This window comes from Pseudorca crassidens, chromosome 8 (assembly GCF_039906515.1).
Source record: "Pseudorca crassidens isolate mPseCra1 chromosome 8, mPseCra1.hap1, whole genome shotgun sequence".
In the NCBI taxonomy this organism is placed as follows: Eukaryota; Metazoa; Chordata; class Mammalia; order Artiodactyla; family Delphinidae; genus Pseudorca; species Pseudorca crassidens.
In genome coordinates this window covers 66418728-66444988 of record NC_090303.1, presented here as the reverse complement: position 1 = coordinate 66444988, position 26261 = coordinate 66418728, and the positions used below count along the sequence as shown (strand labels likewise).

The 26261-nt window shown below is 39.8% G+C and overlaps 1 protein-coding gene and 1 long non-coding RNA gene across 6 annotated transcripts in view; one reads left to right on the top strand and one right to left on the bottom strand.

Moving 5' to 3' along the window:
- The window catches only part of AOAH (acyloxyacyl hydrolase), a 173772-nt gene that overhangs the window by 7383 nt on the left and 140128 nt on the right, over nt 1-26261 (top strand). For 3 of the 4 annotated variants that reach the window (XM_067746725.1, XM_067746726.1, XM_067746724.1), the window contains exons 3-5: nt 6843-6938; nt 16650-16716; nt 24294-24393. In XM_067746725.1, coding sequence (XP_067602826.1) covers nt 6843-6938; nt 16650-16716; nt 24294-24393 — 263 coding nt within the window. Of the gene's footprint in view, nt 1-2503; nt 2642-6842; nt 6939-16649; nt 16717-24293; nt 24394-26261 lie in introns of those variants that run through there. The other variant, XM_067746727.1, reaches the window with a different exon arrangement.
- LOC137229188 (uncharacterized) lies at nt 348-20938 on the bottom strand. Of its 2 annotated transcripts, XR_010945585.1 has the most exons (5): nt 20831-20938; nt 4303-4514; nt 4001-4213; nt 1953-1996; nt 348-562 (listed from the first exon to the last, which is right to left on the bottom strand). It is a non-coding gene; the product is annotated as an uncharacterized lncRNA (long non-coding RNA). The 2 variants fall into 2 exon arrangements; XR_010945584.1 differs by having other exon boundaries at nt 348-1996.

The window sequence follows — 26261 nt, the reverse complement described above, 5'->3', positions numbered from 1 at the left end:
TAAACACACATGAAGGACTTAGAACTGTGCTTGGGACATACTAAGTACCCAAAGGGGTTGTGATAATGTATTCTTTTGGAAATCAGGAAAAAAATATTGAAAATGAGCTATGGAAGTCCTGCATTTAAACCTATCATAAGGCAAAGAGGCCTGAGTAAACTGAATAATTACATGGGAATCTACATCTTATGCAAATACAAATTCTCAAATCTTGGATATCTTAAGGGAAGATTCACTTATGAAAAAAGATTTCATAGTGTATTAGCTTTCTATTGCTGTGTAATAACTTGCCACACATTCATCAGTTTAAAACAACATAAATTTATCATCTCACGGTTTCTGCACATGAGAAGTCTGGACATAATATAACCCGGTTCTCTGCTCAGAGTTTTACAAGGCTGTAATCGAGATGTCACATGGGGCTGCGTGTGATGTGAGACTCGGGTTCTCTCGCAAGTTCAGTAGTGGTTGGCAGAATTCAGGTTCTTGGATTTGCAGGGCTGAGGTCCCATGTGCTTGCGAGCTGTCAGCCAGGATCACTCTCAGCTCTGAGAGGCTGCCCCTTTGCAAAGGAAGTTAATAACGTAGCTATTTCTTTCTTGTTTAAGAACTGCTGGAGCAAGCTCTCTACATTTAAAGGGCTCACCTGATTATGTTGGGTCCACCCAGGATAACCTTGAGTAACTCAAAGTAAACTAACTAGGGTCCTTAATTACATACGCAAAATCTCTCTTATCGTAGAACATAACACAATCACAGAAGTGATATCCAATCACATTCACAGGTTCTGCCCTCACTCAGGGGAGGGGATTAAGTAAGGCCTCTACAGCAGGAGACAGTAATCTTATCATTCTGCCTACCACTCATAGAAATACTTCAAAAAGAAAAAGTCTTCAAACTAAACACCAGATAGTATTGCAAAAGAGAATTGATGTGACGTGGTCCCAAAGTGATTCACCAAATAGGCACGACTATATAGTAGAAGTTCATAGATGAAGAGTAAGCTGTGGGTTGAAGCATTTTTTGTTTTATTTTGTTTTTGAGGGAAAGGGGCTTGATATTCAAGATTTTTCTCCTGGCCTTCACACTCAGAATTTGGAAAGGAAAACAAATTACTCCACTACCATACCCTTTCTCTCATATAGTATTTGTTTTTCAATGTTAGTGTAGAGGACAGAGTCCCCACCTGAATCCTTCCCTGGACAAAGTCCATCTAAGACCAAGCATAAAACTGGAAAGACCGTCACAAGCAACCATTTCAGGACACTAAAAATCAACCAATGGCACACAATGAATTGAGGAATGTTTATTCTTGAAAAACTGCTTGAACTTCAGGAAGAACAGACTCTGACCTTTTTGCCTGAGGCTGCTCCGTCTCCACTTGCCCTCAGCTTAGTGAGAAGGTCTAAAAGGGCAAAAGGGAAGATGCAAGGCCTCTTGAGGTCTAGGTTTGGACCTGACATGCTCTCACTTCTATATTCTACTGATCAAAGCAAGGTCACAAGACCAGATTCAAAGCCTGGAAAATAGATATCACCTCTTCCTGGGAGGAAGTATAAAAAGTCTGTGGCCATTTTTAATGTACCACACAAGAGGGCTTTATTTTTCTATTCTGTGGGTGCCAAAATCTGGGTTCAGAGAGTTTAACCATCCTGCCAAATACAACAGCTCATAAGTAATAGAAGCAAGATTTGAATCCAGGTCTGTCTGAACCACAAATTCTTCAGTCTCTGCTGTACCATAACTTCTCCCTTCTCTTTCCTCCCTTCCACTCTCTTTTCTTCTCCTACCCACTCTCCCTATCCATGTCCAGACTGAGAGTAGGATGCAGAAGAAAAAGTGAAGTTTCAGTGTTCATACCTGGGCTGTGTGCTGCCATCTCTGGCTTGATAACTAATATCTTAGGGAAAAAAAGCTGGCTGTAGGATCATTTTGGGTGATTGTTTTCCTACCTTTCTTTCTTATTTCCTTTTCTCTTCACCAACATGAGAAAGATCTGGGATAAAAGTTGTTGATTAGAATTACAACATATAAAACTATATCCTCTGCTCCCACCCGATTAGCGAAATCTGAGAACAGAATTTAGGTGTTTGTGGAGGGGCATTGGGTGGGGAGAGAGGGATCAGGTGAGGAATGCACTTGATAATGTCATGCTGGTCCAACAGGGGTGCAGGGGCCCAAATCCAGGTGTGGTGTGACTCTAAAACCTGTGCTCTACGCTTCTCTAGGGCCCAAACCAGAAACAAGAGTCATCCTTGATTCTCACATTTCTCCTCAATTTATTAATAAATCCAATCGGGTCAGCCTCCATAACAGATTCCAGATTTGCCCATTTTCCTCCATCCCCACTGCCACTCATTACTCTATCCAATCAGCGATCACCTCTCTCCAGGACCAAAATAGCCTCCTTCTTCATCTCTCCGCCCCCAAGATCCTTCCTCCTCATGACAGCCAGCATGATATTTTAAAGACACAGATCACATAGTAGCAGCCCTCTCCACAAAGCCCATTCATAGTTTCCCATTCCTCTCAGGTTGAATCCCTACCTCTTTTGCCATCTACAAAACCCACAGACTTGACCTCCACCTGTGCCTGCATCGCATCTCCTAATGTCAGGTTTTCCCAGTCTCATTGCCGTAAAGTAGGCACCAGTTCCTCCTACCTACAAAGCCTGCCTGGCTGCTCACCCTGCTTGCTCCTTTCCATTATATGAGCCGTTTTTGTGTGTGTTCTTCAGAGAAGCCTTCTCTCTCTATCAGCTCTAGTTAATGTTCATACCACCTCGTCCTTGTTGCCCTCTGTTACTTCACCTTGTTCCTTTTCTTCATAGTACCTAAAATTATTTATAATTGCACGCGTGCTTACGTGTTTACAATCACTTTTCCCTAATAGAGTATGATCTCTGAGAGGGCAGGAATCGTATCTGTTTGTTCTCTGCGTGTACTCATAGCTCAGCATGGTGCCTGGACTCAACACATGCTGTGTTCCAGTCCCAGCTCCCCTGCTCACTAGCTCCATAATTGGCAAGGCATCTGAGCTCTCTGAGCCTCCGATTGCTGGTCTATACGATAATAAGAACAGTAATTCCTGCATCTGTGAGTTGTTCAGAAGTTTGAATGAGATGATAATGTATGCAAAACCCTTTGAAATCTGCAGAGAACATTCTAGCCATGTGATGAATTATTTATGCCCTGACTCAGGGTCAAAAATGGAGTGTAGTCACGCCGACCCTGGTTCTGACAACTGCCAGGTGCTTTCAAGGCTTCTCAATGAAGTGTAGGCTTCAGACAAATGAGAAATCTACTAGACTGCTCTCTGCAGTTGGCTGAATTTCCAGCCAGCACAGATATGATTATAATTAGAGTTTCAAGAGTTCTGTTTCATTTCAAAAGGATTCCGTGGTACAGTCTGCAGTCTACCTGAGATGTGTGTCTAGAAGCTGATTGCGGTGGCAGGTGTTTTTATTCTGGCCTATTTGCTTCTTTTCCTACAATATCAGGGGTGTCTGTTTCTATTATACTCATTATTTTCAGTTGCCAGGTGAGAAGAGATTTTCCATATCTCCATATTTCCATTTCCATAATTTCACTATCTGAAATTTCAGATAGTGACCACTGAGCAAAATACATAGTTCTCACCCACTCTCATCACTTCCTAAATGAACAGTTGCTTGGACAAACTTGCTTTAGCAGACCCAGGCCTTTTATTAGCAGCCAGAGAATAGTCTATAAGGGGAGGAATTACTCTGCACATGCATTTCTCCAAGGAAAAACATTGTTTTAGCCTGTCAAGACAGTAAAAGCTCTTATTAGAAACTATAGCAAAGTCAATGTCTCCATTCTTGCTGCTAAAGGATTCAGGACGCACCTCACTGCAGACCCTAAATTCACAATCCAATGGGAGTTGAGCTCGCTGGAAATGGGCAGGGATGTCCAGGTGAGCAGGACTCAAATCAAAGCTGAGCCCAACATGGGCGTTTACATATTTCAAGCCCCATTACCTGCTTTTCTGCAGGGTCCTTTTGATCATAATAACTCTTCACTAGGCAGAGTGGCGATGGTGGCAAGATCCACCCAATCTTCAGAGACAGCTGACTTTTTCTTGGTTCCTTTTTATTTACCTAATGATCTCCAATTTTAGCCAGCAGTGCTAAGGAGTCACAAAAGTCATGAGTCCTTGTTGGCATTGCTCTGAGTGAAAGAAAAGCCCACGTCTGTAAGTACAAAGGAGCAGGTTGGTCTCAAGCAGCACAATTCTCTTTGCATTCATCCTTCCACTCCAAGGATGAAGATAAATACATACCTGTGTTTCAAGTCCATTCTGGGCGCCAGATGCTGCAGCTCATTGATGAGACTCCGTATGAAGTGATTGCTATTCAAGGTCTCAACCCAGTCTCCACCGCGTTCTTCTTTGATCCTGAGCTACACACCATGACCATTTGCTATAGAATCTGCTGGTTGACTTAAGAGAGGGCGCTGGTTGTTTCACACCAGGATGAAAAGTGGAGCCTTTTCCTGTAATGAGATGGAACAAACAGTAAGCAATGTCGTCAGTGGGATGACCGAGCCAGAACACAAATTCAGTTGCATCCATTAACCGTTTCCCATGGAGGTCCCCAGCAAGTGACAACTGAAGTGTCCCCCGGTTGGTTCTCCAGTCAGTTGGCTTCAAGTCAGCCAACATCTCTCATCTCCTTCCTCCAAACCAGGCTCTTATGTCAGGCACTCAAAGTTAGAGATACTAAGACCCCATTCCTGCCCTCAAGGAACTTATGCTCTAACTCTAAATTCTTAAAAAGAGGCTCCAGAAGGGTAGGTAACTTGTTCAGAGTTACACCATTTTAAGTGACTGATCCAGTATTTGAACCTTGTTTAAAAAAAAAGTTTATTTTTTATTCCAAAGCTTCTCCCTTTTCAACTATACCACATTGCATCCTCTTGTCACATTGCAGTATAATTACTTATAATTATTTTCAATTGCAGTTATTAAAATGTATTTTGCTCCACCTAACTTAGCAGGTGATTAGCAGGGACATAAATCAAGGTGTAATAGTGCATTATAAATGTTGAAAATATTCCCATATATTAAACATATTTTATATATTTAAAATAAAAGTGAAATTGCTTTATCTCTGGGTGATTTAAGTGATGTTTATCTTTTTTACATTGTTGTGTATCTTAAAATTTTTCTGCAATGAGATTGCATTGCATCTATCTTTTTTGAAAAGTTATTTTTAAAATAAAACAAAATAGATATGAAAATGCTTTTTAGGCTGTAAAGTGCTAATAAGTATCAGCTACTGAATTCATTGCAATGTAATAAAACCCTCAATGCATGGATTAGGCTAAAAGCACATCCAATCAACCTTGGTAACTGATGTTGATAAATGTCCCAGAAGTAGGTGCTCCCAGAGCAGTAAGACTATGGTTATCACAGATTTGGTGAGCCCAGCTTTGCCCAGCTGTACCAGAGGGTACAGAACAAATGAGGCCAGAGCCTGCTCAGGTGTTGCAGTGTCTAGAAAGGTGGAAATCTCTCCCTTTTTGTTGCCAATCTCTCATTTTATGGGAGGTTTAAAGAAATGCCCAATTGTAATATTCACATCTGTTATCAGCCACTTTCCCTCAAGGATTCCTAGTGGGAATTTGGCTTTAATGACACTGCATGTGAACTTGGGTCCCCAGCTCCTTGAGCAGGTGGATAGCAGTGAGCTTACTTCTGGGCCAGGCACCCTGGAACTTCTTTACTTTGGATGTAATCCTTCTTTTGCCTCCTTGGAAACCAACCTCTGCCAATAAGTGCTACTCCTCCTATCCAAATGAAGCCTAACAATTTCTTCTCAGGCTTACTTACCTTTGACCAACCAACCTCTTGCGTATAGAAGAGTCCCCTCCCTTTGGACAAAGGAGGTTTGGGCTTCCCTAGCAGTTTAGGAGATCAAGGTTGGTGATAGAAACTTCTAGGGGTATTAGCCTAGCAGTTCTGAGCCTTCACACTTATCATACATCAAGGTAGCTTAAGGAATATATTCCTAATTTAATCCAAGGTTCCTTCTAGACACTTATCATATTGGTACATGCTTTCAAGCCGAGTGCTTTATAGCTGGGAGGTAAAATAATATTTTACAATAGTGTATGATTTCAAAGGACCTTCACTTGCACTTTTATTTCATTTAATCATCACAGCAGCCCTTTGGGAAACTATTTACTTTGCAGTGAGGAAAACAAGGCTTGGAAAGGATGGGTGGTAAATCCAGGATTCAAGGGCAAGACTCAATCCCAGGTCTTCTGACTCCAAATGTTGGGCAATTTCCGCTGCTTTGCTACAATTAAAAATCTGACCGTAGGTCACGGGCTGAGAATGTGTAGGGTGAGAATGATCTTACTCACAGTGAAGCTGTCCTGCAGAAGGGAAGGAGAGGGGACAGGAAAGGAGCCGCTGTCCACTGAGCTTCTCCTCAGTGGTGGCTGTCCTCCATGCACCATCTCCTGTAAATGTCTTCCGTGCACTATCTCCCCATTTACAGGAGATAGTGATCAAAAAGGAATGGAAATAAAGCAAGATTCAATTACTTCCCCGAAGTCACATAGCTTACAAGTGACAAAGGTAAGCTGGTAGCCAGTCTTTCTGACGCCCAAATACACAATCTTCTTACCACACTTCATATTTCACTACAACTCAGTGCATTCACGTACATGGTTGATTATAAAAAGCATGGCAAAGAAAAGTTCTCTGTTTTAGAAAGGTTTGTGTTTTTAAGGACACACGTATATCCCCTTTCTTTCCCCCAGCCCTCCAGCACAGCTTTCTATGTGACGTGGCTGATTTCTGCTCCCTTGCAGGGTGTGTGCTGGTGGTGTCTGTGATTGAACAGCTTGCTCAAGTTCACAACTCAACGGTCCAGACCTCAATGGAGAGACTGTGCAGCTACTTGCCTGGTAAATACAGAAAGGCTCACTTGGCTGTGGGTCTGCGTTTCTTTTTCATTCATGAGCCATCACGAGTGAGTTGATACCCTACATGTGCTCACAGAGGAGAATCTGATTGTGTTATTTCTGTGAGTTGATATTCTTATGGAACTCATAGAAATTAAAAGGAAGACACAAAAAAATACTTGAGGCAGTTGTTTTCCCCTGACATTCATTCTCTCTCATGGCAGAATGAGATTGTTGTGGACATTCAGGGAATAAAATGTAGAATGGCCGATTGTTGTTTTATGTGTCACATTTATAATGATTTGCCCACCTGGTGGTCATGGCCTTAAGTACCGAGAAGGTCAAAATTATGAATAATGAATAATTTTCAATGATTTATGTTAATTTAACCACACACACATTCTCAGATGCAAGCATCTCCTTTCTAACACAGAGCTTTATTTAGGCGGAGGAGACAATGGATCTTAAAACTCCAAATGGGAAAATAATCTGGGGACATTCCATTGATTTGAACTGGATTTCTATAAAATCCTTTACACATCCTGCAAAAGAAGGAAATGATTGGTGGTTTAAACAAATTGTATAGTTTTTTACACTCTCAGCAGAAAGAAAATATTGACGCTCTTTCTCTTATAGAATACTGTTAGGTGTACAATCACAATGAATAAACTTCTTTGAGAGTCAAATTTTCATTCACTTAATGTTAAGGAACTAATTCTTCAAAGATGCCTACATTATTATTTTTAAGTAAGGTAGTTGGACTCATGACGATTTTATATTTGATTTAACAGACGTTGTGTCAATGGCATCAAAACATTTTCAGAAAATTTATTGCATGCAGTCTCAATGTATACTCATAAGCTCATTTTTTTAGAATTCAAAAATAAAGACTGGGAGAGGATAATACACAAATACATGTGTTTGCAATGTCCCAGTTTGACCATTGCTAAGATTTTGACATATTTCCACAGAATTAGAAGGTAACGAATAAACTTGAAATGCCCTTTGGCCTCCCCCACTCCCAGTTACATTTTCCTACCTCCTCCCTAGATGGAACCACTCATAGGAACTTGATGGGCATTGGGTTTGGCAAATTTTATACTTTTACATTCACTTGTATGAATCCATAGACTATGTGTAGTATTGTCTGTGGATAATTTTTTAACCTTTTCTTGATAAAAGGAAACAAATTAAAAAAACACAAAATAAATGTAGAGCTTTATCAGTTATTGAAAGAACACCCTTGTAAACATAGCACAGGTCAGGAAAGAACAGATAGGTAGCTGCTCCAAAAGTCCCATCCACATGCCCCAACCCATCATAAATTCCTCCTCCCCCCTAAAAAAACAACATCCTGAAGATTACTATAATCATTTCCTCGTATTGCTTTATAGCTTTATCACCCAACTGTGTATCTCCAGACACCATAGTCTTGCCCAGTTTTTAAATTTTTGATGTGTCTTTTAAGTCGATTTTAATCTACCAGCTTCCTTTCCATCCCTTCCTTTTCCTTGTAATTTAGCTGTGGAATCTGTCGTGTAGAGTTTCTGCATTTTGCTGATGGCATCCCTGTGGTATGATTGAATATGTTTCTCTGTGCTCTGTATTTCCTGAAAATTGGCAGCTAGATCCAGAGGCTTGATGAGACTCCAGTTTGATTTCTTTGGCAAGGCTATAAGTGATGGTGTTTTCTTTCAACAGGAGGCCATCATAAGTGGTTTTCTCTTTTCTATTTTTGTGATATTAGCAGCTGTTGATGCTCTATGACTAGGTCTATCAGTTCATTGGAGGTTGCAAAATGGTGCTATTCTAATCTATCAATTACATTTCCTTTAGTAGTTGAAATATATTAGAGACAGTTTCCCTCATCATCATCATAGCTTAGGGATGTTTTTCCCCACAGTTCCTAATGGTACTATTATTCATTCTAAGAAAGGCAGGATAAATGCTTGATTCTTTTGTTTTACTTGCCAGTTTTCGAATAACTCATTGCCTTTATAGTATCATCCCAAAGTAGTCACTTGGTTTTCTTTAAAGTATCATTATGAACTCATGAATTTATACACATTTGATGAGTTTCAGACTACTTCAACTATTATCCCTTTAAAGCTCAAATTCTCTCATCTTTGACCAGTAGGAACTTCAAGTTGGCTCCTGGGTCCTTTCGACATAAGTCTAAGTAGTCTTTGTAGCTTCCTCACTAACTAGTGTGACAAGTTGTTCCAGCCTGTCTTGTACATTTCCAACCCCAGGCTTGAAATCAGTCATTTCTTAGAAGCTCTGGTTTCTTTTAGTGGGAAATAGTATTAAGACCATGATCTGGGTGCATAGGAATGTCATTGCTACTCAGTTGGTCATTCTTTCTAGACTTCTTCTGTTGCCAATGATAGAAAATATACATATATACATTTACATATATTATTTTAATATAAAATATATGAGTTCATTCTGACACTTCAAATTCAAATTCAGGACTGCAGGATTTTTTTTTTTCTTAGTTTCTTCTGTATCATATCTGTATCTTCTTTCCACACTCAAAGTCCTAACTCTCAAGGACCGGGGGATTGATAGAATTAAAATATCTCATAATTACTCATTTACCTATCCTTCTTTACACATATGATAGCCTCATTTCTCCATTATTTGAGTATATGGCCATTACGTACAATATATACATTCCTTTTCATCTTCATTTAGTTTTAGTTCCATCAGCAACTGTAAGATTGATGTTCACCACCAGCCCTTATGCAGATGTCTCTCTAGTCGAGGTGCTGTCTAAAGTTCATTCCTCAGGAAGGACTCATGAGAATAATATTCCCTGAATTCTTGCACGTTGATAACAAGCTGGCTTGTCCTTTACATTAGAAAGTCAGTGTTTTTCCGGATATAAAAATCCTTGGCAAGGACTTCCCTGGCAGTCCAGTCGTTAAGGCTCCACACTTCCATTGCAGGAGGTTTGGGTTCAATCCCTGGTCGGGGAACTAGGATCCCACATGCCACAGAGTGTGGCCAAAAAAACCCCCCCAAAAAAACCTTGGCACAGTTTCTTTCCCTAAGTGTCTTAAATATGTTATTTAAAAGCGTAATGATAATCTAATTTTCTTTTTCTTATAAGTCACTTTGCCTAGTTTAAAGGAATTTTTTTTTCTTCTATAAAATTTAGTCATCTAACTAAACTATGTCTTGGCGTCGGCTGTTGTATATTGACATTCTCAGGCATGCAGTGTGCTCTTATTCTCTCATTTTGAAACTAATATGTGGTTTCAAATACATTTTTTATAATTTCAGGAAAGTTTTTAGCATTTGGTCAGTTTCCTTGATTTGGTTTTCTTTGTCTGGGTTTCTAATAACCATATTTTAAATCTTCTTTGCCTGTATTCACGATTTTGCCTATCTCTTGAATGAATACTTTTTATCACTTCATTTATTTTTTATCTTGAAAGTTTTCCTCTTTTTCATATTCTATTTCTCTTAAAACGTCAGCTATTGTATTCCCTTCCTCTTGTGTTCATTCTAACTTAGATTTCATTACTTTTACAATCTTGTTTTCTTCCCTGAGTTCTTTTATTTCCATACCTGCGTTTTTCCAATTCTGATTTCTGTTGTTCTTTCACGTCTTATACCATTTTATTAATGCTTCTCACTCATTTTAAAATACTGTTATGTTTTAATCCTTTTTTTGGCATGATTTTCTGGCATGCTTTTGCTATCTGTAAGGATGTGTCTGTTCCTTATTCTTTTTTTTTTTCTTATAATAACTTTGTATGGGAGTTGACCTAGATACATATCTGTTGCTCATTTTTATGTGAAATTAGTTTTCAAAAACTCTTAGAAAGAGAAGTGGCTCAGGGTAGCTTCTGCAAATGCACAGAGCCCCTTCTTCCATTGTTTTGTGTAGTGTTAAAAAGTAAGTAAAGAAACACATGGCTGCTTGCATTTTGAAATTTTCTGGTTCTGTCCCTCTGCACACTTTTGCCTGGATTTTCTCTTTACTTTGCTTCTATCCAACTCAGTTTTGATTCCAAACCCGCTAGTTTCCCCTCAGTGTGGACCCTGTCCTGGAAGGGAGGTCTGGTAGATCATTTTCTAGAATTTGTAAATGCCTGACCACTCAAACCCCTTAGTCTTTATAACCTTGAGTCCTTTGCACTCATCTGCTACTGCAGTGGGCAAACCCCCTCCCAGTTTCAGCTGATTTTAATATAAATCTGGGGCTGTTCTTCATTGGCCCACCACACTTTGTCGTCAATACCTGTGGGCTATTTTGGAGATTCTGCTATTCATCCCTTGGCTTCCCTTTACTTTCTCCCACACTGATGTTGATAACCCTTAAGTCTCATGATTGTGAGTGTTTTATCGTTGCCTTAATTGTATTCTGGGGTTCGTGGAGATATCTAGTTTTGTTGTAAGTATCGTCCATGGGGTTTTGGTTTTCCTATCTAGAAGCTGTATTTTTTTTTTTTTTTTTGTAGAGATTCAGTGAAATTCCCAAACTCTGCTGCCTCCACCATCATCTTTCCAGAATCCTCCCTTGTGGGGACTGTAGTTTTATATCAATGATTACTGTATATACGACTCTGTAACTTCTGCTTTTCACTCACCATTATGTTTTTGAGATCTATATGTGTCAAGACATATATAGACTCAGGTCAAGCCTCTTAATTACTCTATAGTCCTTCACCATATAAACGTCCCATATTTTATTTATCCATCCCCATTTTTATTGGACATTCAAAATCTATTATAAACCTTGCTTTATATTTTCACATCTCTGAATTAGAGAAAGAAGAATGTTATTACCATTTTACAAAAAGGAAGAAAAATTAAAAAGTCATAATCGTCATTAAGACTTGTTTTGATTGTTGTCATTTCTGTGTAATAGACCACACTGACAGATATCACCATTTTTACCTTGAGTTTGATTTTCTCTTTTTAAGCAAAGTTGTGTTGTTCAAAGATGAAAGGCTGAGTAAAAATCTTATTTCTCAGATGATCCTGTCCCAAAGTACCAGCAAAATACAAAACAACATGAACCAAGATTGCTGGTGTTCAAGGTTCCACCTTGGCTCCTTTTGACTCATAACAGAAAATTTTAGTCTGCTGAGGTAAAGTGAGAGGTTGAAAAGTCAGATGCTGGCAAAAGAGAGGCTAGCACTTTGCCAAGGGAAGGAAAGTTGGTATTTCAGTGCAGAGTTACCTTTTAATTGGAGGCATTTCAAAGGATGAATAAGGCTATTTGGAGTTATTTTCATTTTATTAATTAATATTCACCTCTAGATAGAAATAAAGTACTCAGTTCGGATTAAAGTCTCTTTCACCTGACAGACATCAGGGCAGGGTTGGCGTTACTGTTTCCATTTTGTGGATAGGAAAGGGTGCACAGAATGGTCATGTGAATTGTATAGGGTGACAAAGATAGTCTGACCCTTAGCTAAATATTTCTCCTTCTAGAAAACATAATAGGCCTGGTCCACAGTGGCTGCCTGCACCCAGTATTGCCTTCTGTCTGGTGAGAATGGGAGAGAGGGAAAGCCAAAATGTGCACAGCAACAAACAGTTATTATTTTAAAAATTATTTTTAAGTAGTACTGCTTTTATCTCCAAAGCTAAACAAGTATATAAAACGTAACCTTAGCAGAGAAACCATGCAAGCAACATTCTTGAGAATAATCACTCAGTAAATCATGCAGGCCTTTCTGATGCCTGGGAAGACAATTTTTTCGAATTGTGCAAAGTATTTCTGACCTTCAGTTTCACCCACTGCATTTGCCTCTGGCTCTCACTAGTAAACACCTTGGAAGAATCTCAGAATTGTTAATGGAAAAATGATTAATGGAATCATTCTCACCAGGGGTCAGTAGACTCATATGCCCTCAGATTCTTGCTAGAATTTCAGTTTCCTGGGTCACCTGTGCAGAAATCTTATCTCCGTGGAGTATGATAGCTAAAAACTCATGTCGTCTTAAAATGAGGAAGGCAACTCTCCTCACATTCTGTAGGTTCTGAAAATCTACATGCAGCCCAGAACACATAGCTACAAAACTCTCTCAGTGGTCAGTTCACCTCACTGTGCTGCAAACTTCTAATGAGTAGTTAGTGTATACCTGCCATACCTGAGGTAGATGAGGCATCAAATAACATGTCCTAAGTACGTTGAAATGCATACTACAAATAGTTTGGGCTTTTGGGGTAGAAGACTTTAATCTCTTACTGAACCACAGTGCTCTTGGGCAGCCTTACCTCTCTAAACCTCAAAGTTCCTTCCCATAGAATGAGGGTAAAAATAACCACCCCCTCAAAAGTTTCTTATGAGAAACGAAGTGATGATAAACATAAAAGTGACTTACAGCTTGGGATGTTCTAGATTTTATTTACACCCACATATGTGGATACACCTATCGTTCCTTTTTTAACCTTCCTTTGCCCTTGGGAATAGCCATACTTTTTTTTTCCCTATGCTGTTCCAAGTCCTTTTGATTCTGTAGAAATTAAATGCTCTTGTACCTTCCTGGTTACGGGCAAGGTTTAACTGTATACAATTTATATCATATAGGTTACTAGCACTATGTTAGTGCCAGTCTTTTCTTCAGTTGTAGCAGTAACAGGTTACCATCTGATCATGGCTGACTGGGCCCTGTCTGGCTTTTTCTAGAGACTTTGCCTCTCTCTGCTCTGCACCCTTCTGTGTTGATCTAAAGTTTAGCTCTCAGAGGCCCATCTCTTGTCCCACATTAGCCATCTCTGCAGGAGCCTCTCATTCTTAACCATCACAGAATCTGTTTGAGAAAACTGGTTGTTCAGATGGCCCTGCACAGAGGGTGAGGAGAACATTGCTGCCACTCACTTCAACTTGAGCAAAATAATGTTCTATAAAAAATACACACACACACATGCAAATACCTCTTATTTTACCAGAAAAAAGAAAAATGTTCTCTGCCTTTCAGGCAGCACTGCAAGTATATCAAAGAACACCCTGGTGTCGATTTTTAAATTGCTCTGCTCTCGGCTAAACTAGTTTTACATTAACGATACTGGAAACTCATTTCCAAAGTACTTTGCAAGTTCACGTAATTTTGAATGTCAGTTACATAATCCTCCAAGCTTCCAAGACAGTGAAGGGAACTGAACTGAATCCTACTCCTACATTTTTCAGATGAGGAAACTGAAACCCAGAAGGGGAAGCAACCTGACCAAGGTCAGAAGCCAGCTAGCTGGTGCTGAAACCCTGGTGTCTGAGACTTGGGACATCAGAGCTTTTTTGACACCCCTAAGGAGGAACACCCAAGGGGTGCTGTTTTTATTTTATAACAGTTGCATTGATATTTAATTCACATGCCATACAATTCACTCATTTAAAGTGTATAATTCAGTGGGTTTTAGTATATTCACAGAGTTGTGCATCCATCGACACCATTAATTTTAGAACATTTTCATTAAACTGAAAAGGACCTCCATGCCCCTTAGCCGTCACCTCCCAAACATCCATTCTCGCCAGCGCTAAGCGACCACTAATCGACTTTATGCCTCTGTGAATTTGCCTATTCTAGGCATTTCATGTAAATGGAATCGTAGAAATGCATTTCTTTCACTTAGCATAATGTATTTAAGTTCATCCATGTTGTAGCATGTATCAGAAAGTCATTACTCTTTATAGTTGAATAATATTTTGTTGTGTGTAGATAGCCCATTCTGTTCATCCACTCAGTAGTTAATGGCCATTTGGGTTGAGGTATTTCCACTTCTTTGCTATTTTATATAATTCCTCTATGAACATTCATGTATAAGTTTTTGTGTGGGTATATAAATATTGAATTCTTTTGGGCCTAGGAGTCGACTTATTGGCTCACATAGCAACTCAATATTTAACCATTTGAGGAACTGTCAGACTGTTTACCAAAGTTGCTGTACCATTTTATACACCCACCAGCAGAATATGAGGATTCTGATTTCTCCACATCCTCAACAATACTTGTTATTATCCTTCATTTTATAAAAATAAAAGTAACCACCTCTTTTTTTAATATAAATTTATTTATTTTATTTATTTATTTTTGGCTGCGTTGGGTCTTCATTGCTGCACATGAGTTTTCTCTACTTGTGGTGAGCGGGGGCTACTCTTCGTTGTTGTGCACGGGCTTCTCATTGCAGTGGCTTCTCTTGTTGCAGAGCACGGGCTCTAGGCACGCGGGCTTCAGGAGTTGTGGCACACGGGCTCAGTAGTTGTGGCTCACGGGCTTAGTTGCTCCACGGCATGTGGGATCTTCCCAGACCAGAGCTTGAACCCGTGTCCCCTGCATTGGCAGGTGGATTCTCAACCATTGCGCCCCCAGGGAAACCCTTATCTGTCATTTGTATTCTCACATATCATCGTGGGTATCAAGTGGTATCTCACTGTGGTTTTTATTTACATTTCCTTTAACGGCTGATGTGTTTCATGTGCTTATTGGCTATTTGTATAACTTCTTTGGAGAATATCTATTCAGATGATTTTTGAAAACGTTTGGTACAATTCACCAGTGAAGCTATCTGGTCCTGGACTTTTCTTTATGGGACATTTTTGATTACTAATTTAATCTCTTGTTGTATGTCTATTAAGATTGTATATTTATTCTTGAGTCAGTTTTGGTAGTTTGCCTTTCATTTGCTGCCATGCAGATGTCATAGTATTTCCTTATCGTTCTTTTTATTTCTGTAAGGTCAATAGTAATGTAAGATTAGTTTTAAGTTCCTACTTCAAAAGCATAATGTGTTTGAAGTCTCATGCTTTATTGCAAAAAAAAGTCCCATGAAACTATCTATTTTAATATAAAAGTAATATTTACATTATTTACCATTGAGTAAAATTGAAGTACCAGAGAGTTTTCCCATATTTATCCTGAATAGTGCCTATTCTCCAAGCAACTGGTAGCCCAGTTTGAGGTAAATATGACAAGAAAAATTTTTCTCAGGGAGGGTCTCCCATTTGTCCCCAGGACAGTCCATCCGTCCTAACCATGCAAAAGCCCTCCATAGAATTACCAGGGTTCCATAGTCGGCTGACAAACTGGAGAAACAGGACCAGAGATTTAACAGGTTTCCTTGTCCAAACAGACCAACCCATAAAGCCTTCCTGTATTTTCATAACAGGGGAAGCAGGAGAAGGAGGTTGTCTAGGCCATGGGTTTGCATGTGTGCGTGTGTGTGTGTGTGTGTGTGTGTGTGTGTTCTCTGGTGTAGATGGCAATGCAAACACCTGTGACAGTTAGTATCCTTTTATGTCTGGAATACCAACAGCAACAATTAAATAGCCAAAGTAAAGTCTTTTTTCCCCAAATGAACATCAGAGAAGAATATTTTTAACAAAGCAATAGTTCAGATAATTTACTTTAAAGCAAGTCCTGTTTCTGTCATCATCAACAAATGAGATCCTTTCCAACATTCAGACATTCCCTGCTGTACAAAAGAAAATGAGACTCCAGAATTTAACTATTTTTATCAAAAATTAGTGGTCTTTAACATCTACAGTAAACAAAGTGCCGTTTACATAAACCTGAGATGGAAATGATATTTTCATGCGTATATTAACTGTAACATTCCTCCCAAACCTTTACAATTAATCGCTTGAATTAATAATAAATTAAGCACTTAGCTTCAGTTCCTAGTAAAGATCATTATTAACTCGTGTGTTAAATTCATCATAATGAAAAGTAATTTATTTCCCCTGATTTTTCTTAGAAAAACTGTTCTTGAAGACCACCTGCTATTTAGTGGTAGGCATATTTGGACCAGACATCATAAAACTGTGAGTATGCCAGCACATTAATCTGATTTGGTTGCTGGGACATGATGGGGGGGAAGCAGGAAAACTGGGAGGTAGCTGGCTCCATTTCCAGTTGGATGTACTTTTTGTAAAAGGGCGTAATATCTCTCCAGTTCTTGTTAATAGTGGAAAATTCAAACCTGACTCAGATCCTTTGTGATCCTAGGCAAAGGCTCCCTTTGAATTACAGTGTGGCAACCTGGCTCAGTTTCTCTCCAAGAGGATTTCAGAAGCAATTTCACCAATAATGCCAACAAGTGACAAGATCCTAGTGGCGGGACATGGGAATTTGACCCTTTCTCCCGAGCTTGCCCTACACTCCCTCCTGGGTTCTCAGGCCACGTGCTTCTCAGGTTCTTTCCTTCTCTCCTCCCACCTGCTGGTTTCCCGGCCTTCTCTCCAGCCCCACCCCTCAAGGTCCTGTATGTGCGCCCTTATCATTACCTGTCTGCTTCCTTTCTTTCTTTTCTCTTTTTTGAGCTCAGAGCACTGGATCAGATAAATCATATTCCTGTTCATGGCGCTTTCTCATCAAGGATTCATACATGGCTTTCTTGTATTTCTTCTTTAGTTATTTACCTAGTTACTTTGAATACTGTAATTAGCTTCCAAATTACCACCCAAGGCAAATTCTAGGTCCTTGACAATAACTTACCCTGACCACACGGTCCTTCTCTTCATTCTCAAGCTTTTCTCCACCTGAGTAATAAATCCCATGTTTATCTTTCTCTTGTTTCCTTTTTCTATAGTCTTTATATATATGTATATTTTTATTAATATGATAAATTATAATCATAAAAATAATATATGCTAATACAATAAATAATTATTAATATATTTATTTTATATATTCCTTTAAAGCATATTTTAAAATTCTGGTTATTTCTTTACTTTATGAAGAGGGTATCACATTGTTCATAATCTTTGGGGACTTCCACTTAAATTTGTATGTCTAAGATTCATCCATAGATTTGTGTCACTGCTGTAGTTCATGCACTCTGACTGCACACAATATTCCATTGTGTCTCTACAAGAGTCTATTTCTTCACTCTCCCATTGACGGGTGTTTGGGTTGTTTTCTGGTTTTGCACTGTCCACATGTGGCACTTGTGAACAGTGCTACTGTGAACATTCTTACATGGTTCCTATTTTATATGCCTCATATTAGCCTCAGAGCAGAGTGGCTCAGAGAAGCTAACCCCACAGAAGGGTAGCCTGCAGTTACAGAATTCTAAAGACAAAAGGAACTTAAAATGATACAGACCCGAGGGATGATCAGTGTTCCATCGTGCTGTGCACCTGCCTCTGTTTATATTGCCCTCCCTTTACTGTGGTCAGTGATTTTTCCCGAGCCCTGGACTGGGAGTTTTTGGAAGGCAGGGACCCCTTCTTCTTAGCTCATATCTCTATTACTGCCACTGCCTCCTAATAGGACCCCAGCCCTGCAGGATTGCCCATTGCCTTGCAAGTCCATAATCCACATCCTAGCTGGCTAGATAGCTTTTTAATGCAAAACTAATTATGGCAATCTCCAACATAAAATTTTCACACCCTTTGCAGGATTCCTTAGCCCCCTACACAAAGCTCTTTATGAACTGACCCCTGAGGACATTTTCAGACTCATCCCTGGCTGCTCCACAGCACACCATGCTCCAAACCACTTGTAATTCTCCCCACACATCAGAAGGTTTTTGCCTCAGGACATTTGCATGAGCTGTTCACTCAGCTTGGCACATCCAAAACCTGTACCCCAAAAATATCTTACTTCTTTGGACCTCAGCTCCAGGGTCATTTCCTCTGGAAGCTTTCCTGACCCTCCCTAGGCTAAGATAGATACCCCCAACACACACACACAGACACACACACTCTTCCTATCCTGTGCAAACCCCTAGCACTTGCAAACAGCACTTATCATGTCTGTTTGTACTTTAATTCTCCATTTACTTTTTTGAGTTGATAACTAGATTGAAAGACTTCTGAGAACTAAGACTACACTTATTCATCTTAAGCAAAATACTGAATATGTGGAAGGAAGGAAGGAAGGAAGGAAGGAAGGGAGGGAGGGAGGGAGGGAGGGAGGGAGGAAGGGGAAGCAGGGGGCTTTGTATCTCCAGGGCTTGGTGCAATACTTGAGCATAGAAAGCCTTTAGTAAACATTTGTTAAATTGATTAATTCTTTATAAAAATAAAATTATCACTACAGATGAACTAAAGAAAAGAAAACAATTTAGCCTATTCAATGAATCTGTTTACACACCTAGTCTGAGCCAGGTGCTCTGGGGGAAACATCAGCTTGGCCAGAGAGGTTTTCCTGGGCCTAGATCAGGGAACCAGAGAAGTAAGTGGAAAACAGTCACAGAAAAAATGGGTCTGGCAAGCCACTGAAAGAGGCTGAATAGGTGGTGGGGAGGGGAAGAAAGTTTTTCCTTTGAGAGTCATAAGTGACTAATTCTCATTAGTATGGGGGAGGCCACTTTGAAGAAAGATAGATATAATAAATGATCCCCCTTTGTGGTTCCGTCCACTATTAGTTTTGTTTGTGTGTAATTTTCCAGGACCCATATTAGTTGTTTGCTGATAGCAATTTCTCTTCCTATGGTGGCCTCTTCTTACAGCTTATTTTAATCAATCACATGCAGTTCTGGGCTGATGTAGACCCTGAACATGACAACCTTACGATTTAGTTTTACCTGAATTTCAGGCTTCCAATACTAAATGTTTCCTAACCCAGAGGGCATCCCTCCTCATTATTTCATAGGTCAATTCTCAATGATTCATGGACTAATTATTCAGCAGTTACATTTCCTACCCACAGGCGAACCACAGGATGTTGTTAGGAAGTGGGACACCTGAGTACTCGGGCATTCATTATCCCAAGAACCTGGGTCTGGCAGGGCGGGGCTACTTCCGGGAGCAACCAAGCCTAGCCAGTGACCACGTGCTCGGTCTTCCTTGTCTAGACTTCTGTTGTGCCAGAGGTTGCCATAGCAAAGCTGATGCTGGTCTTCTGTTCATCTCACCTTGCTTCATGGTATCTATTTATGCTCTCAATCATAAAATCTTATATTTCAAACTTAGGGAATATAAGGTTTCAGAAATCAGGAGAGGCCTAAACTACTAACATGTTTAGAAGAAAAATGCAAAACAGGGTTTAAAACAATTTTGGTACAACTTAAAGGTAACTAACGTATATTTAAATAGCAAAAATATAAAGTACAATAATACAACTGAGCCATTGACAAGGTAATGACAAGATTTATAGAAATGATTAAATTCCTAGTACACTCCAAAGTGTGTGGTCCAGAAGTGAGATAAAAGTGTTAAGTCGTATGAGGAAGATCTTCTTTCAATGCTGTGAGTGTATCTCTGTGGTTATATATTAATGTATAAATTCTCCTTTGAAAGTGATGTCAAAGGTCTAAATCTGAGAGCTTCCTTGTGTGAAAGGCTCTGTCCTTGCTCCCTGCCATAAGCTATCACTCTACCTGTCTGTTCAAACTTAACCCTGACCGTGCTCCCTTCTTTTGATTTATGATGATGACAGTCATCAGCATTGACTTCCTTCTACCATGATCCTAATTAAACTTGTTAGTTAGCTCTGCCGAATGTGTTGAAGCTTCCTCCCCACGTGACTCACTCCTGTACAACTCTGTTACCTGTAAAGGTAGTAAAGGATGTCAATTGAAATGTGACCATTTTGGTCTTATTTGCAGTTCCGGGAAAAGGAAGGCAATGTTGGATGGGAATAGTTATTAAGGGTTTGGAGATTTCCTAAGGATTTCACAAATTATGTATAGCCTAAGCCTTCTGTCCCAAGGTTGGTTAAGAGCGCACATGCTACTTTGCCACTTCTTTGCATCTTGCACATTTCATGGTCTTACACTTGTCTGGATGTCTGAGGCTCAGCACTTTCTATTCTTGTGCAAAGGGGTGCTTCTCAATTCCAGTCTTTTGATGATAAAGCTCTGATCTTAGAGGATTGGGGAGGGAAACCACATACCCACTTCCCCTCTTCTATTTTTCAGTTCAGAGAACACAAGTCTCACTCGCTGAATGAGGGGCCACCACCCCCACTCCCATATTCAAGTTCACTTACTTGAAATTTTGCTCTGTTTGCAGGGGAAAGAGAATAGATCTTGGACACCATATGATGAGTTAGCTCTGGTGGTTCTGAATTGCCACAGATGGGATATTGGCCTTAGGTTGAAAAAAAAAAAGATTAAGCAGAGCCCTATTTATTACCCTCCTGAGTCCACAAAATACCAGATCTCCCCAAAGACAGCAGTCATCAATTAAATAAATGAACCATTAAGTTGAGAACAGATGTGTGAAACCAGCCACCCTCTCCTGATTTACTGACCCTTGGTAGGCATTACTTTGGTAATGGACCTTGTGTGTCACAAACTGCTTGTTCCACAGCTTAGTCACCTTTACGTTACCTTCCCCTCCACCTCGTATGAAGGAACCCTGGGGCCAAGCAGATGACTCTCATGATGAGCTCGTTTTCCTGTCTTAACTCAGATGCTCACAAAAAGCTGAAAAGCCATCTAGCCAGTCACATTGTTAGTCTCATTCAGCTGGAATGAAATTTGAAAGCCATGATCCCAGCCTATGTTTTCACATACTAGTGACCATCAAAATATTTTCCCTTTTTTTAATTGAAGTATAGTTGACTTACAATATTGTCTTAGTTTCAGGGGTACAGCAAAGTGATTTGGTTATACATATATTCTTTTTTATTATTTTCCATTATAGTTTATTACAAGATATTGAACATAGTTCCCTATGCTACACAGTAAAACCTTGTTGTTTATCTGTTTTATATATGGTAGTGTGTATCTGTTAATCCCATATTCCTAATTTATCCCTCCCCCTTCCCCTTTGGTAACCATAAGTTTCTTTTCTATGTCTGTGAGTCTATTTCTGTTTTGTATATAAGTCCATTTGTACTATTTTTTAGATTCCACATATAAGTGGTATCATATAACATTTGTCTTTCTCTCTCTGACTTACTTCACTTAGTATGATAATCTCTGGGTCCATCCACGTTGCAGCAAATGGCATTATTTCATTTTTTTATGGCATTGTTTAATTCTTTTTTATTCCATTGTGTGTGTGTGTGTGTGTGTGTGTGTATAGACACACACACACACATATCACATCTTCTTCATCCATTCACCTGTTGATAGACACTTAGGTTGCTTCCATATCTTGACTATTCTAAATAGTGCAGCTATGAACATTGGAGTGCATGTGTCTTTTCAAATTAGAGTTTTCATCTTTTCCTGATAGATGCCCAGGAATGGGATTCCTGGATCACATCAAAATATTTAAAGATCTCTGAGATGGACTCTCTTTCTCCGATAGGCTTTTCATTAATATTGCGGCAGTTCTTTCTGCAAGAAGGTTCATGATATAAATTAAGACTCAAGGCCCCTCCTCGCATTTTTTGCTTGGCAGTCCAAAGTTAAGATTATTAGAGCTTTTAAAGATGTTTCGATGTTCAGCAACTATTAAAAGTGCTACTTATGCACACTAAGTGAAACCAGGATGCGTTTCTGTTTTATTTTGTTTTGTTTGCACCTTGCTTTTGTTTTATGTCTCTAAATCTAGTTTTTTATTCTGCATGTCCAGGTATAAAACTCCCTTGGAGGAGTGGACAACCCAATGGAGGGTCGCTGGAATGGTTATTGGAGGAATAAAGCAGAAATAGGAGTGAAGCCAGGGAGCAGATCCAATGACTTACATCCAGGCCCTGGTCACAGGGCCAAGCATTGCCAGGCTCACCAATGCTTCTCAAGGGCTGGCCCATGCGTGGGCTGTGACTGCATTCAGTCAAAAAAAACAAAAAGACAGAAACAACTTAGCTTTGCTTGTGAAGTAGAAGGAAGAGGAAGAGGAGAAGGGTCAGGGAGAGAAGAATGGTGGTAGTGATTGTAGTAGCTGTAGAGATAGTCACTGTAATAGTTGGAGGGGGAGCGTGTTAGAGTAGATTTATTACAAGGGCACCTAAAGCATGTCATGGAACTTAAAGACAGGAAAATATCCAGGCTTCAGACAGAGCTGGAAACAGGACTGGGAAGTCACCAGGAACAGAGTCTCTTCCTCACTGCACACGTTGGGTTCTGCCGCCTGAACCCCATCCTACAGACTAGCTTTCCAAATGCTCTGTCCTCGTGGCAGGAAATGACATTACAGTCCCCAGTCACTATAGCTCCTGCTATTCTTGGAACAGCCCAGAATGAAGTCAGACTTTTTAATACCAATTCCAAATTTCCCTGAGAGAGAATCTGATTGGTCCTACTTGAATTGCAGTCTAATGAGGACCAATCAACTGGTGGGAGATATGAAGTATATACACAGTTGCCAGGAACCCACCCCTACAAGTGAAGGGGGACAGTTAAGTGATCTTGTGAGTTGAGAAGAAACCCCTCAAAATAGCTTCTAGAATCTATAACTGTCCTTCCAAGATTAGTCTCTAGATATTACCAACGTATGTTTCTGGAGTCTTTGTTTTTGTTGTTTTGATTTGAGTTTGAGTCAGTAGTTTACTTGGAAAAGTTACTAAAGGTCCACACATGACTTGTTCCTTCATTTGAAGCAGCACATTATCCTCATTCTTCTTGGTTTAAGAGTGTTGGGGGTGGCATGTAGAAAATGAATATGGAAGGTTTGTTTTAACCCCTTCAAACCCAGACATAAACCAAAATGTTTGAAGAGCACTATCCTTACACCATACTCAGGGGAAAAAGTCAAAGATAAATATATTTACTTTAAAAGGAAAAGAGGTGATTTGGATTACATCTAAGAAGATAATTTTAGGTGTTTAAGGCTATATCAAAGATTTTTTGCTATAAGGCTCAGTAAACATTAAAATGTTGTTCTGGGATTTCCCTGGTGGTGTAGTGGTTGAGAGTCTGCCTGCCAATGCGGGGGACACGGTTCGAGCCCTGGTCTGGGAGGGTCCCACATGCCTCTGGGCAACTGAGCCCGTGTGCCACAACTACTGAGCCTGAGCTCTAGAGCCCATGAGCCACAACTGCTGAGCCCACGTGCCACAACTACTGAAGCCCATGCACCTAGAGCTCGTGCTCCGCAACAAGAGAAGCCACAGCAATGAGAAGCCCACGCACCACAACGAAGAGTAGCCCCCAATCGTCTCAACTAGAGAAAGCCCGCGCGCAGCAACAAAGAGCCAACACAGCCAAAAATAAATTAATTAAATAAGTAAATTAAAAAAAAATAATGTTGTTCCCATGAAATTACACCTCTGTCCATTTTTCCTTTCTCAATTTTATTTGCGGCTTCTCCGGAAAAGCGTCACAGTGCCCGTGTGAGAGGCCGGCTCACAGCTCAGTGCTGTGAGTCCCCAGGACCTTATTCTAAAAGTAGGAGAAAGCAAGTGGCAGGAAATCGTTATGATCCAGCAGCTGCATGGAACTGGACTCAAAGGCCATACTAGAATTCATTCTGGGAGTTGACCTTCTTTTGAAATAGCTTTTGTTTCCTAATGCCTGAGAGCTTTTAAATATCCTTTGTTTTGCCCTATTTCCCTCCAGGCTCAGAGCGGATGTAAATGCGGATGTGGTGTGTCACACCCTGGAGTTTTGTAAACAGGACCCTGGCCAACCCTTGTGTCACCTCTATCCCCTTCCCAAGGTGAGTGCTTTTTCATTCTGAATGCCAGATTATGGTGATATGCAAGCCCTTTGGAAATCTGGTAAAGGGAGGTTCAGCTTCACTGGCTCAGTGGTCTGGGGACAGGGACTGGAAAAATGACATTTTCCATTACATCGCCTGGAATAATATTCCCAAACTTCAACTTAGATCCCTCCCCCATGCCATCAAAGAACGTCTTTGCTGTTTATTTTAGACTGTAATCTAGAGCTGGGCCGGCAGTACACAGGAAATCTGACCAGCCAAGGTGAAAAGAGGTTAAATCCCTCTCTACCCTTTAAAAATCAAGCAAGTTACTTTTATAGAGTGACCAACTCATGCAGTTTGCCCAGGACTTTCCTGGTATAAGCAGTTGGAAGTCCCACATCCTGGGAAAACTTGGGTAGTTGTTCCCCCTACTCTAAGCTTTATTGTTCTCACCCATAAAATTGGTCTAACAAAATACCTAAAAAACCTCCCTCATAGATTTGTTGGGGGAAGTAGGTGAACTAATATATATAAAATGCTTAGCACAATACCTGCTGCATAGATAAATATTAATAAAAATGGTAGCTAATATAATTATTACCAATATCATTATTATTCAGAGGTAGCTTTTCAGAATACCGTGTGTGCATTATATCATGTTGGACAATTTTTAATTTTTATTTATTTATTTTTTTAAATATTTATTTATGTATTTATTTGTTGGCTGCATCGGGTCGTAGTTGCGGCACATGGGATCTTTCACTGCAGCGTGTGGGCTCTTCATTGCAGTGCATGGACTTCTCTCTAGTTGTGGCACACAGGCTCATTAGTTGCAGTGCGAGGGCTCTCTAGTTGTGGCATGTGGGCTCCATAGTTGCGGTGTGTGGGCTTAGTTGCCCTGCGGCTTGTGGGACCTTAGTTCCCTGACCAGGGATTGAACCGGCATCCCCTGCATTACAAGACAGATTCTTAACCACTGGACCACCAGGGAAGTCCTGACAATTCTGAATTGGAATGCAGATGGAAACAGACAAATGTGGACACAATTTCCTGCTCATGCTATGAATGAGAGTATGATATTAGATCTGGTTAGGCCTCAAAATAATGATTTTCAGAAACTTCCTATAAAATAAAATAAAACAAAATAAGTAAAATAAAAAAATAAAATTCTATGCCCCCTTTCCCAGAATTATAGTCTTTCTATATATAACACAACAGGCTTCTGTTTTATTTGTAATTTCCTTTTTATTCTTATTGAAATAAAGTCATTTTAACACTTTTTGGCCTAACCAATGAACACGATTTGGGTTACTGGTAATAGTAAATATCATAAGGCTGTCTCCTTGAGCAGGAAGAAAGAGATGCAAATACCTGGGGTACATGTGCATTTCATGCTACCTCGATTATTGACTAAGTGCCAGTTAAATTTCCCTTAATTCTACCTGAGAAGATGTGGTCTCCACTGATTTCTAGAAGAGTTAATTTTAATTAAAATATTTTTTCCACGTATTCAAATAGCATGCAAATATAATAATATTCACTGTTTGATAATGTACAGAAGTAACGTGTCTCTATGTACAAAGGCAAGTGATATGGGTTTTTGTGATTTCCTTAAATAGCATCATTTTATATATTTTCACACTCACAGCTATACATAGTCACAAAATGTTCAACTTTAAACTATCCCATTTAAAATGACATTCTTTATTTTTATACTCTGTAGAATTTATACTCGAAATAGCATTTCCTTGTCCTCCCATCACCACCCCCTTTTCAATTCCCAACTTGGGAACATTTCGACCATCATTTCTGGCTGGGAGGAAGTCGGAGGATTTCATCTCAGAAATGTTCAGCTTCCACCCCAGCTGGGCGTGCTCCCTGGT